The sequence below is a fragment of the Balaenoptera acutorostrata genome, chromosome 11, assembly GCF_949987535.1.
Source record: "Balaenoptera acutorostrata chromosome 11, mBalAcu1.1, whole genome shotgun sequence".
In the NCBI taxonomy this organism is placed as follows: domain Eukaryota; kingdom Metazoa; phylum Chordata; class Mammalia; order Artiodactyla; family Balaenopteridae; genus Balaenoptera; species Balaenoptera acutorostrata.
Window position 1 is genome coordinate 6,582,643 of NC_080074.1, and position 12,954 is coordinate 6,595,596.

At 52.3% G+C, this 12,954-nt stretch overlaps 1 protein-coding gene across 3 annotated transcripts in view; it reads left to right on the forward strand.

Annotated features, from left to right (window-relative positions):
• PACSIN2 (protein kinase C and casein kinase substrate in neurons 2) overlaps nucleotides 1–12,954 on the forward strand; it is a 138,538-nt gene that overhangs the window by 96,525 nt on the left and 29,059 nt on the right. For all 3 annotated transcript variants that reach the window (XM_057556143.1, XM_057556144.1, XM_007189152.3), the window contains exon 2: nucleotides 187–325. In XM_057556143.1, coding sequence (XP_057412126.1) covers nucleotides 266–325 — 60 coding nt within the window. In that variant the 5' untranslated portion in view covers nucleotides 187–265. The remainder of the gene's footprint in view (nucleotides 1–186; nucleotides 326–12,954) is intronic.

A 12,954-nucleotide genomic window follows, 5' to 3' on the forward strand; every position in this document is an offset into this window, starting at 1 on the left:
TGCATATAACACACACATGTATGTCAGTGCCAAGTTTAGAGTTTATTGACTTTCTCCCACCAAAAGGAGACATTTTAGACTGCTCTGTACTGAAGGCAGTAATGGAAATGGAAGTTGTGAAATGGAGATGGCTTGCTTTTTTACCTTGGGAATTTAAAACCACAATGATATGTTTTTCTTTTATAGGTTTGTCTACGGATTTTGAGCATCTGAAGCTGACCTCTGAATTTAAGCATTCCCTGCTGCTCCCTCACCCTTTGAAGAGATGTCTGTCACTTATGATGATTCCGTTGGAGTCGAAGTGTCCAGCGACAGCTTCTGGGAGGTAATGCCCATGATTTCTTCTGGATGAATGCAGAGACCACGCCAATCGTGCCTGACGACCCCTCCCTCTTTTCTGGCTGGGATTTGGGGGATGAGATGAACATACCCCCAAACCAGCCAGGCATTTGTGGTCAGATCTAGGTGGCAGCAGGTATGGCTTAGCTCTCAGTGAAGGTGGTAAACTTACCTTGTTAGGAGAGTTGGATTAATGAGAGAGGTTAGAGGTGTTAATTAAGGTCTTGTCAATTTGTCCATTCTCAGAGCTTCCTTTCCACGTTTAGCCTTGATATGACTTGGCGTGACGTACACTAATTACCGGGCTTGGCCTGAGAAGCGGCATTACTTTTGAGTTTTGTATAGAAAAATGGACGGCGGTGATGTGACATCATGTTGGACGGTACAGGCAAGTGGCCGGAGGGCTGAACACACTACCCTTGAGCTTGCTGGAGCATCTTCTTGTCAGTCTGTGCCCATGAGGAATTCCTTTCCTAATCAGATTATTTTGTGGTGTGTGTGGTTTTTTTTTTTGGAGGTTACTCTTCCTGAACCCCACTTACTTCCTGCCTGCTGGTTAAAGCAAAGTCCATGTTTGATAAAATTTTGTTCGTATGGCAAAACCCCCGGAACCTTCCCAGCATCTGTGGGCTTAGTGGAAAGAACACTGGCTCTGCAGTTGGAAAGATCTGGGTTCTGATCCCAGCTGTGCCATTACTAGCTGTCTGTGTGACCTTGGGCAAGTTGCTTGACTAATCTGAGCTTCAGGGTTTTCATCTCTAAGAGGGAAAATGATACTGGTCTTCGAGTGAGGTTGCCAGGATGAAATAAGAATGGAGACATCGGCACCATGTGGGTGCTTTCCTGACACAAAAGGCTCAAGTGCTGCAAAAGATGAGGGTGAGGCCCTGGGGTTTGCTGGAAACTAAAATACATTAGTTTTATGAAGTTAGATTAATTAGGTGTATAATTTTGTCTGACATCAAATACCATCTGATATTATAAATTTATTTATTTTATTTATTCTTGGCTGCTTTGGGTCTTCACTGGTGCGCGCGGGCTTTCTCTAGTTGCGGTGAGAGGGGGCTACTCTTCGTTGCGGTGTGCGGGCTTCTCCTTGCGGTGGCTTCTCATTGCGGAGCATGGGCTCTAGGTGCGCAGGCTTCAGTAGCTGTGGCTCGTGGGCTCTAGAGCGCAGGCTCAGTAGTTGTGGCGCATGGGCTTAGTTGCTCTGCGGCATGTGAGATCTAACTGGACCAGGGCTCAAACCCGTGTCCCCTGCATTGGCAGGCGGATTCTTAACCCCTGCGCCACCAGGGAAGCCCCCCATCTGATATTATAGTCTAACAGAGACAAGTGATCACAGGAGCCCAAGTTTTCAAAAGATGGACTCAAAATTGTCTCAACACTTTTCTTCTTTGGGTATTGGGGGAAATGTCATTATTGACTTTTAGCTGAATACTTCGTTTTATTAAAAGTGTGTGTTTGGGCTTCCCTGGTGGCGCAGTGGTTGGGAGTCTGCCTGCCAATGCGGGGGACGCGGGTTCGAGCCCTGGTCTGGGAAGATCCCACATGCCGCGGAGCAACTAGGCCCGTGAGCCACAATTGCTGAGCCTGCGCGTCTGGAGCCTGTGCTCCGCAACAGGAGAGGCCGCGATAGTGAGAGGCCCGCGCACCGCGATGAAGAGTGGCCCCCACTTGCCGCAACGAGAGAAAGCCCTCGCACAGAAACTAAGACACAACACAGCCATAAATAAAATAAGTAAATAAAGAAAAAAAAAAAAAAAGTGTGTGTTTATTGAGCACCTCCTGTGTGCTAGGCCCTGTGAGTTACAGGGGAAAATGTGACAGCCTGAATCCCTACCCCTCGGCTGGTAGCAGCCTTCCTGGTCGGTGTCCAGGCTGGAGCTCAAATTTCAGTAGCCAGAGAGGCACATGTGGCCCGGGAAACATTTCACCGAAGGCAGCAAGAGTGACGGGGCAGCAACGGAGTCGCGGCGCATCCCAGCTGCTCAGCAGCAGCAGCTCCCTGGCATAGTCAGGTGCATTCTCACAGCATGCGGGAAGGTCGGTGGTAAAACTAGATAAAAATGGATCAGAACAGGCAGTTCCAAGATGCAGTGTGGAGGTGCCTCTGGGACACCTCTGGGATTCAGGACTGCCCCTCTGGTCCCGTATGCAGTCCTGGGTTCACAGGCAGGCAAGCTCCGCCTGCTGTCCTCTGGGGAGGCTGTGGCCTCGCCAGCACTGCAGAAGCACTTGGGGAGCTGGCGCTGGCTGCAGAGACTTCCTGTGAGCTCCTGTGAAGCTGGCCTTTAGACATGCAGGTTCCTGTTCTTCTCAACACTGATCTGAAACTATGGACAGAATCCTTTACAGTCGTGGGGAAACTTTCTGTTTGGTAACTGTCGTGACATTGCCATCAGCGCCTGCCTTGAGCGAGGTGGTAGTATGGAGAGGCTAGAGCACACGAACGGCCTTGTGAGGGATAGACCAGGAGAGGCAACAGGACAGGTTCAGACACAGGCTTTGGAGCCAGTGGCCTGGGTTTGACTCCCTGCCTTGTCACTTAACTGTGTGTGTGTGGCTTTAGGCAAGTTTTTTTTTCTTTTTCTCACTTTCCCAATCTGTAAAATGGGGATACTAACAGTACCCACATCTTAGGATTGTGAGAGTTAAGGGAACAAATGCATGTAAAGTGGTGTCGGGCCTCAAGACAGGTGCTGGCTGGGAGCTCTGTCCCTCTGCTCTGGGGGATGGGGGGCCATCAGCACACACACGACATATAATCTGTTCCTCTGGGGTGTGTTGGTCAGCGTTGCCGTAATTACCCAGATGCCAGAAGCTGCTGTGGAAAAATTAAGTAGCTAAATACAGTGCTATTACAGAAGTCTTCAGCTGCTGGTTAAAAAAGAAAAAAGTAGGTGAAAGTTGCCAGTGTGTATTGTCAGCATATATTAAGTCAGGTAGCTTGAACAAGTCCTGTCATTGATGTAAACCCTTAGGCACCCTGTTAAATTCTTAACTACGATGTCGGTAGACAAGAACATCTCTTGTATGAAGAATCCTAAGGATTCTTCAGGCTCTGCTCATCTTGTGATGCTGTCCCTGAAATTACTCTTCATCTCATATAAATCAGCAGTGCCGCCCTCCTCCTCCTCCTCTGGTGGATGTGCCCTGGATTGCTCGGGCTGAACCGGCCCTGCTCGTCTCTGAGCAGCTTTGGCGCACGTTGCCAGGTGCACAGCTCCCAAGCTGCCAGCAAGTTCCCTCTTCCCCATGGAAGGCCGCTTCTCACTGGTGTGACCCACAGAGCTGTACAGTCTAAAGAAAGCCTTGCGGTCTCGAGGTGGAAAAGTCTTTTGTGCTTAATTTTACTCCTTCCCACCAAAAGGTGCTAACTGAAGTGGGTCATTCCAGAACCATCTTCTGCATGCTGGCTGTGTGCCTGCACGGGAGGGACATGGCCCTGCCCTCCAGGAGCCTTTGGCTGTGACATTTGGAGGTAAGCTCCCTGAGGGAGGAGACAGATCATTGTTTGAGGTGCTGCAGAATTTGCTGGGGTGCAAGGGGGAGGTAGGGCTCCCCCTAGGGTGGGGGGCAGGAAAGGTAGCATGGAAGATGGGCAGGATCAGTACTTACTAAGCACTCAGATGTTTGCTAGATGAATGAGTGAACAAGTGGTGATCTTGGGAGGAGAGATTACCCACAGGGACATAATATCAGCCAGAAGTATTTAGTGGGCATTTGGAGGGGACACTTTCTGTATCCCCAACACCGTAGTAAACGACTCAGAAGAGAAGAGGGTTGGATATCTGATTCCCACAGTGAAGGTGTTGGGAGGAGAAAGGATGGTGGCCTCCATGGAGAGTGAGGGCAGTGAGGCCAAGCCACAGCTCTGCTTCTCAGGGTCATGGTATTCAGAGCAGAGGGGTCTGCTGCTGGCATCACCAGAGAAGATGTGTGGGGTGGGTGGGGCTGGGCTATGAGTTGGGAGCAGGGACAGCATTCTAGGCCGGAGCAACGTCTGGAGGTTGGAATGAGCATGGCCTTGCAGAGGGCTGAGGATCTTGACCTCTTTGGAGCCAAGGGTCTGTTTTGGAGGTGAGAAGTCATGTGGGATTAGGTAGGTCGAGGCCTAGTGGAGGTGGTTCCCCAAGAGGATGACTCCTTTAGCCACCAGTTGGCTGAAGTTGGAGGCTTGCACATCCTGCCCACAGGCTCCCCAGTGGGGCGTGGGTGGCTCGGTCGCTTCTGGCAAGTCCTGGCTCGCGCGGGGAGCCTGCAGGTGTCCCCCACGTCCTTCACTTCCAGGCCCTCCTTCTGGGTCTCCTCTTTGGCTCTGGGGGCTGGGGTACAGAGAGAGCCTAGGCTGCAGGCCATGGTGCTTTTCAAGTGTTACCAGTGCTTCCTAGGAAGCCTGGCCCCCCTCTGCCCTTCGTAGGCTCTGGGAACACGACAGCGGGTTTGGCCCCAGCAGGCCTGAGGGCTGCTGCCTGAATCTCTGAGGGCTCCTGGGGCCAGGCTGGGAGGGCAAACTGCTGATTTCAGGAACTGGGCCCTGCATCTGCCTCATCCCTGAGGCAGGAGCTCTGTTCAACTGTCAGCAGTACGTGCAATTAGAGCTCAGATCTCCCCGGCTGAAGCCAGGCTGGGGCTGGCCTGTACTGCACTCTCTGTGGGCACAAGGAGCCTTTGAGGAGAAGGATATTTTGGAGATGAAGAGGACATAAATATCTTGCTGTAAAATGTTCTGGGAACGTTAGCCCTAAAGAGTTGGCACGTGACTAGTATTTGCCGTCTCCTTCAGAGAAGGTTCTCCCTGCAGGGTCCTCTCAGACTCGAGCACTGTGGACACAGCACATCACATAAGAACATCTCCATGTGCGTCAGTGTTTCATCTGGAAAGCCATCCGTGTGGAATGGTGTGTACTTTTCCCATCCTTTTAGACCAATTTTGTAGGTAACATATTTAGAAGATGCTGCTGCCCCCTGTTCATGGAGTCCATAAAGCCTTATTTGGCACCTGCCACGATCCAGGCCCTGGGCTGAGTCCTGGGGTCCCAAAATGAGGGCACAGTCTTGGGACCCCAGAGCCAACATTTTTAGTGGCGGGCAGTCATGGGCGGTTGGGTGGGTGCCGTGAGTGGAAGCACGAGGTGTATGAAAGTAACTGTCACCTTGCCTCTCAGCAGCAGTGGTCCATTCCATGTGTTCTCCAGCCACCTCCCACATACACAGATCTGGATGGACTTCTCTGCATGGCAGCCTTACTGTGGGTGTGTCAGCCTTATCACTATTCCACAGCACTTGAACACAGCTCCCAGCAGGCTGGTGGCTTACCTTTATTTCACTAAAGTTTCTAAATAGAACCATTAATTCATTCTTTCAAGCAAACTAGCATTTGCTGAACCATGACCAAGCATTAGGGCACTAGCCTCCCCTGTGCCGCGTTCCGTCTGTTCTCTACCCTGCAACCAGGGTAGCCCATCCAGAAAAGCAAACCTGTGCAACTCCCTGCCCCGGGTAGGAAGCTTCACTTTTCTGCATCACCTTCAAAGTAAAGCCGCTCTCTTTAGCATGCCTAAGACTTGAGCATGTGCTGGCAGCTGCTGGACACCTGGCCCTTCCTAAGGAGCTCTGCCCTGGGCTCCAGCCAAGCAGAGCCCCCCCAGGCTCCCATCCACCAAAAGCTGTCTCCCTGCCTGGGAGGGTAGGGGCTGAGAGCAGTGGTCTTTTCTCCAGCCTGACCTCCATTTCTTTCCCGGGGAGCCCCTCCTCCGGGCAACCTTCCCTGGTCCTCCCTGGCAGGACTAGGCAGCCTTCGCGCATGCCTGCCTAGCATGCTGTACCGTTTGCTTCTCCCTCTAGGCTGTGAACTCCCTAGGGGCAAAGATGTGATTCTTTCCTGGGAATCTGATACTTAGCACAGTGCTTGACACACTAAGTGATTGTTGATTGAATGTACAGGTGAATCAGAGAAAGGATAAGGTTTAATGCTGGGTAATAAGATATGCCCTGCTCATAAGAAGCTTACAAACAAATATTTGGAATTAAAATATGTATGCAAATAGCCATAAAACTGAACAGAAATCATTATTTCAGTAAACACCTACAGAGCACCCACTATGTGCCAGATCCTATTCTAGGCCTTGAGGGTGCAGCATGAATAAACAGACAAAAGTGACTTTTACATCTGGCAAATGCTGTGAGGCTGTGGAAGAGGGCCCTCCCTCCTGAGCGGGTGGACTGCGCCATGTCAGGGGTGGCGTCAGGAGAGCAGTGACTTCTGCCGCCCCTTGTACCCCATGCATGGGTGTGCACGTGCTGCCAAGTCCTGGAGCTGGGTGCCCATAAGCTCTCTGCGAGGGTCTGTGTACCCTCTGTGGGAATGTTAACCCACAACAAGACGTTTAGCAATGAAAACCAGTGATAGCGGCTAGCATTTATTGCACACTTGCTCTGTGCCAGGCACCTACTCTGCTTCACATGGGTGCTCTCGGTCCTCTCCACTGCCTCTGCGATTGTGAGCTCCACTTTACAGGTGGGGCCGCTGAGGCTCGGGTGGTCTGATGGTGCTAGCAGTGGGTGGAGCTGGGATTTGGGCCCAAGCACCTGCTCTCTAGAACTGCTCTCCTGCCTCTGCTCTCAGCCTCCTGGGAGCTCCTTATAGAAGAGAGGCATTCCTTTGCAGTGACCGCCACGTACTTAAATGCCTCTGCTTCGGCGTGAGGAAGTAGCATCCTGTCTGGGTTCAAGCCCGGTGCCAGCGTTTCTTAGTGTGTGACCCTGAGGATTCAGGGAAGAGAAGTAACCTGCTCAGTGTCCTAGGCGCGAACATGGCATTGCTAATTCCTACTTCCCAGGATGGTTGTGAGAATTAACAGACAACACCAACAGCGCCAGGGTCCGAATGGCTCCGAGCCCGAGTGGTCTCAAAGCGTCACCTCTTCACGCGTGAGCGTCGCACCCGTGGAGACAGGTGAAGACGGGCGAATCAGGTGGCCTTTCCCCTGGTCCGTGCAGGCCTGCCCCTCCCCTGCCTAAATGCCGCTGTTCTAGATGCCAGGTAGCGAGCCGCTCAGCTCTGGCGTTGAGAGACTCGAACACTCAAGATGTTTTGCTGTCAAGCTTATTCTCTGAAGATAGATTTTTATTTTCTCTCTTGATTTCAGTGATGTCAAAGTAACTTGTGTAAGCCCTGTAGGAGAAAACGTTTTCCATTTCTACTCAGTAACAAATAGGAATGCATGATTTTAGAACTGGAGAAGTCCTGAGCGCTCAGTTAGCCTGTGGTGGCCTGGCTGCACTGGGACACCTTTATACAATGTGTGGGTGCGTACGGTGGGCCTGGTGCTGAGGGGCCCAGGCACGGAGATGGGGCGGAGGCGCTCGAGTCCTGGGGCGGAGGGTTTCCTTTTTTAACAGGAGTCAGGAGCGTTCAACCAGGGAGCTGGGGGAGGGGCGGGGCGCTGTGGAAGCCGCAAGCTGGGGAGGGGGTGGACATGGTGGAAGCGGGGTGCTCCCTGGAGGAAGTGCTATTTATTCCCACTTTTCCAATCTGATGATTTCCACACTAGGTCTTTTGGCTTTTTACCCCGGGGGTTCACCGATTTCAGAAATCTCTCTAACCATCCCTGCCTCCTTTCTCTGTTAGAGTTTCTGCCAAAAGCGGCTTGGTCTTCAGCGAGCCCTTACTTAACAGAGCCGGAACTTATCTCACCATCAGGGTTGGCGGCAGCCCTTAGAGCGAGGAGGTGCCACTCATGCAGCACCTACTGGAGCATGAGGGGGAATAAGAGGGGCAGCGACCTGGTCACCAGGCAGCCGTGTGCTCAGGCTGCTTCCCGGACGCTTGGCTGAAGCATGAGCGTGTGCACGTACACTCATGCCGGGGAGACTGGGCACTCCAGGGCAGGGTCTTCGGGGCGGTGGCTCACAGGTGGGGCATGTGCTGTGCTCAGGAACAAGTCCCCAGGCGTCTCTGGGCCTTTATCCTGACATCTGAGCAACGTGTGCCGAGAGGGCAGAGCACAGTGAGCCTGGCTGACCAGTGTTGAGGAGGAGTTCAGGTCTAAAATAACTGTTTAAACACATCCTTCCTCTGTACGTTATTATGTGTTCTTCTTTGAGTTAGATCTGAGAACTGGAATTTCTCACTTTCCATTTCATCCATTTTTCAGCTTGTCATTTTGAACATTTAGATTAAAGATTGATAATGCAGTTATTTTTAACATTGTTGAAGTTTGGGATTTGTGCTTTAAAACTCTCAAACAGCAAGGGTGATGAGCCACAATTTCTTCACCCTCCTACTTGATGAATGCAAATTCCAGGAATAGGGGGTAGGGCTGGTAAGTGTTGGGGGTGAGATCTGAAAACCAGGAGTTGGGACTTGAGTGAGGCCCGGGGCAGTGACAGGACTAGTTTGGGTCAGCACACAGGTCAGGCTCAAGGTGGCTGGAAACTGAGGCTGTAAATAAACGACAGCAGCAGCAGGCCGGCAAGGAGCCTGATGTCTAACCCTCTTGGGGCCCTGCCAGGTAAACTGCATTACCCTGTTTCGAGCATGGGGAGCCCGGTGAGGTCAGGTTCAGGGGAGCACTGAGGTGAGGAGATCCTAGACCTTCTGCTCCAGTGCAGGACGAATTGGGAGCCCGATGGTGGGTGAGCTGGAAGGTAGGTTGGAGAACTGGAAGTGGAATCCTGTAGAAACGAGGACTGCCAGAGCCCAGTTTGAGAGCAAGGCACAGAGTTCATGGTTCTCCAAGGATACGCCTTACTCCTTGGTCCTTTCAAGCGCATCACAGATTTTACAACCTTAAGATCGATTGTGACCCCTTGTTTGGAAAGGGAGGTTCAGAGTAGGGGTTGGGATGGATTGAAGAAGGGTGCCTGAGACGGGAGGCCCTGCTGGTGTGTATGGATATGGCCTCTGCTGTGCACTCCGCAGGGAATGCGGGTGGGGAAGTAGCGGCACTGAAGGGCCCAGTCCTGGAGCCCTCTCGGCCTGCGTGGACATGGCGGGACGTGGAGGTAAACTGACTGGGAACTGGAATTTGACTGAAAGCCGTGCAGGTGCAATGAAGGAACTGCGAGGCTCTCCTGCTGGTTTGTGCTTGGCAGAAGTGTTAGTTAGTTGCTCACTTGTCATCTGTGGAGTTAATATCTGATGATGTGCTGAGAGGTGATCCTTTTTAGCTTTTGTGGGGAGAGCTCAAGGGACTCACTGGATTAAGAACTCAATAAATAAAGGATCGTGACTTATTTCATTGTCTGTGCCTCTAGCTGGGCACTCAGCAACTTCTCAGTCCCCTCCTGTCTACATGGAACGGAATCTCTGCTCCCAGCATCATTCGGGCATTGAGAAGATATTACAGGGTGCCCTCTGTGTGCCTGGCATGGTGGATGGAGAAGAATAAAGGCACAGTCCTTGCCCTCAAAACCCATATGTTACCACATTTTGCATGTGACAGCAGACATTGTGGCAAAAGTAACAGGGAGGGATGAGCTGCTGGGGAGGGGGGACCTGCACAGAGGGGGTGGCATCGCATGTAGCTCATGCTCTGTGGGCCTCAACATGCTGCCTCAAGCCTTCAGAAAGTGACCTTGCCCCAGAGGTCCCTTGGCTCTTACCTCAAACATCGTTTCCTCCAGGCAGCCCCGATCTCCTGGAGTGTTCCTTCCAGGACTTGTCACCGTCTGTAACTGTTACTTGACCGAAGTCCCACAAAGGTAGGGATGATGACATTTCGTTCACCACTGTATCCCTAGCCCCTTGCATAGTCCTTGGCGCACAGTAGGTGTTCACCCCGTATTTGTGAGTGGCAAGAGGGTGTTGCCAGACCCTCAAAAACAGAGTTCTGAGTGCTTCGGGAGGTAGCCAGCCAGCTAGCTACCTGGAATTATGAAGGTCCCTTGGAGGTCACCTATTCCTGTCCCCTCTCTTCATTTTGTGTTTGGAGGGACAAGATGAAGAAATGGCCAGGTCTTGTCAAGTGATGGCTGCCCCAGGCTAAGAGCACGTCTGACTGGGAAAAAACCCACCCTATGCTGTGAACTTACCAGTGCGTACGTCCTCACAAAATCCACCGTACAGCTGAAGGGATAGAAACGCAGGCAGAGAGACCTGGTCATTTCTTTCAGGGCAGGGCCAGCTCTTTGCTGCTCCCCTCGTGAGAGGGGGTAGAGAGAAGGTGGCCTCATCAGAGAGGGCCAGGGGCTGATGGCCACCTCTTCAGGCTTGTCTTTCATCCTTATCTTTCAGGCTGATTGAGAAGCTCCTGGAGCCTCTGGGCATACTGCAGCAGCTTCGGACAGAATGTTGGTCTCTGGCTCTGTACACATGCCTGGAGGGGCACCACCAGCCGCTTTTCCTTCTTGTCCGGTCAGCTCGGCACAGCTGGCTCACTCTCGGACCTGCCTCTCCAGGGTGTAGAGGGAGCAGCTCTGGGGCTTGGGAGTTCAGAGTCACAGGTTAAAGAGCATGAGCATTCTGAGAGTAAAGTCAAGGTCATCTCTGTCAAGCGGTCTTAGTAGTGTACAGGTTTGGGGGTCCCGGCATGAGCCTCACCGGCACAAAGAGGAGTCGGGGGGTTCAGGAGTGGGGCTCATATACTGCCTCACAGTCCTGAACTCTGTGGTCTTTCCTGGAACCTGCAGGGCTGGTTGGAAACATACACATCACCTGATATGGACCCGTTAAGTCTTCATTCTACATGCTCTCTGTTCTCAGCCTGAGGAAGGTTCTAGAAGGTGGGGTCTGCCTCCTTTTGGCTGCATGATTATGGGTGACTTTGCCTCTTCAAACCTGTTTCCTATTCTGTAAAATCCTCCTGCCTGGGATCATCACAGGATTAAATGAGGCTGCATGTAGAGCTGTGAGCACGCTGCCTGGCAAAGTGTAGGTGTGCTCTATTATGATGCTGCCACTGATGGAGACACTCTGTGTGTGGCGCCTGTTGCCAAGTGGTTTGCAGTCCAGCGGGGCCGGGAGGCTAACATGCGCAGCTGTGACCCATGTGGAACAAGCTACGACTGCGGGGCATGGGGGCAGTGTTTGGAAGGGCCCTCGTGGCCCCCAGGTGGACCAGCCAGCAGGACCCCATGGTGGGGAATTGGTGTCGCCTGTCTGCTAGTGCAGGCGATCCAGGCCCGCCCTCTTGGTGGTCCGGCAGGGATGGCGGGCGGTGTCAGGGAAGCCTCTGTGGGGAAGACCAGCTGAGCCTTAGCAGAGAGCTGAAACTGGGGCAGGTAGGACGGGACTCGTTCAGCACCACCTCCTTCTCCATTTCTTTCCCTGCTTTTGGCACCTAATCTCTCCCCCTTTCTAATATTATGGCTTTTGTGAACGTGTGTTCTTGTAAACTTTGTACCCTTGCTTCATGTGCAGCTATTTTTAATTCACATCAAGGCATCCTGTGCCCTGCCGTTCTGTTTCTTTTTCTCCTCTCTGCACTGTGTGTGAGGTCTGTTCCATTGCGGTGTCTACACAGTCCTGCACTTCCTTCTTGCTGCCACACTGGGGTGCCCCCCACATTCACCCATGCATTCCCCAAGGAGGAGACCCCTACGTGCCCTGTGACCCGAGCCAACATATCTATGGGGATAAAACTCCGGAGCCATGTGGCTGGGTCCTCCTAGGGCATGTGTATGCTTAGTGACTTAATTACTGCCCGGCTCTCACAGGCTTGCCCCAGGCTGGTTTCCACCATTGTATTCAGAAGGGGTCCTGTGTGCCCAGCTCCGCCCCACACTTGGCATTTCCCGCTCTCTACAGTGTGCCAGTCTGTACAGGTAAAGAGCTACCTTGCTGCTCTCATGGGCAGTCCCACGAGCGTGAGCATCTCGCCTAGGCCTTTAGCCCCATGGACTTCCACTTCTCTCTGAAGTTACCACTTCATACCTTTGCCCGTCTTCCCCGGGGGCCTCTCTTTCATGTTGATATGTAGGATTTCCTGGGATATTCCAGATTTTAGTCCCTTGTCAATTTAGACAATTTAGACAGATTAGTAGCCAGTATTTGAATCTGTTAACTTTGTCCTTGTTATTGGTTTCTGAACAGAAATCCATAATTTTTGAAGTAATAAAATTTATTTACACACACACACGGATGTGTGTGTACGTAACCTTATGGCTTTTACTTTTGAAATTTTGTTTAAGGAATCCTGCCCTGCCCTAAGTCACAAAGATATTTGCCTACATTTTCTTCGAGTCGCTTTATGGTTTTACCTTTCACATTTTTATTGAGTGCCTGACAAGACCCAGTGAGTGGAAGGCAGTTGAGAAAGAACAGTGAAGAAAGACAAAGGTGCATACTTTTGCAGCACCATCGGAAGGTGCGTGGGGTTGGTGTCCTGTGTGCTGCGGGCTCTGGTCTGCCCAGGCCCGGGACGGCGGGCGGTGAGGCCGTCTGGGGGCGGCATGGGCAGAGGGGCTGGCGGGGGGAGGGCAGGGTGGTCCGGGCCGCAGGCCTAGGAGCACCCTCTGTGTTGTGCATCAAGTCAGAGTGCGACAGCCAGAAGCTTGTTGGGGTTCCTGGGGACATCCAGAGTCCACAGGGATTCTCGGTGATGTTGAGATGAGCCACTGGAGGGAAGAGGCTCGCGCCTCAAGGCCAAGGCAGCACGGGGTGGGAGA